Source organism: Buceros rhinoceros, unplaced genomic scaffold (assembly GCF_000710305.1).
Source record: "Buceros rhinoceros silvestris isolate BGI_N320 unplaced genomic scaffold, ASM71030v1 scaffold25744, whole genome shotgun sequence".
In the NCBI taxonomy this organism is placed as follows: domain Eukaryota; kingdom Metazoa; phylum Chordata; class Aves; order Bucerotiformes; family Bucerotidae; genus Buceros; species Buceros rhinoceros.
In genome coordinates, this window is record NW_010410378.1 from 4,892 (window position 1) to 5,169 (window position 278).

General features: G+C 47.8%; 1 protein-coding gene across 1 annotated transcript in view; it reads right to left on the reverse strand.

The window, feature by feature from the left end:
• Window positions 1–223: 223 nt before the first annotated feature.
• LOC104492990 (chromosome unknown open reading frame, human C14orf166) overlaps window positions 224–278 on the reverse strand; it is a gene marked incomplete at its 5' end in the record, with an annotated part of 5,414 nt that continues 5,359 nt past the window's right edge. The window contains one exon of the mRNA XM_010135603.1: window positions 224–278. This exon is cut by the window's right edge and continues 9 nt beyond it. Coding sequence (XP_010133905.1) covers window positions 224–278 — 55 coding nt within the window.

Genomic DNA, 278 nt, shown 5'->3' on the forward strand with positions numbered 1-278 from the left:
ATGAAAAAGCCGTAGCTGCCAGCTCGGAGCTAAGCAGAACAATGTGTCTGTTTTCCCCAGTTTGGTTTATTTAAAGAAAAATGATAATTCATTAGAGGGGCCAGAATTCCATTGCCCTTTTGCTTTTGAAACGGTCAAATAACACCATGTCAAACCGCATGCCAGGGTTGTACGTGGTTCCTAACGGTCCTAAGGACTCAGGAGACTAAAAGCGTCAACCCGCTCATCTCCCGACCTTCCCCAGTCTGTGGTCGGTCTTGGGATCGGCGATAATCGCC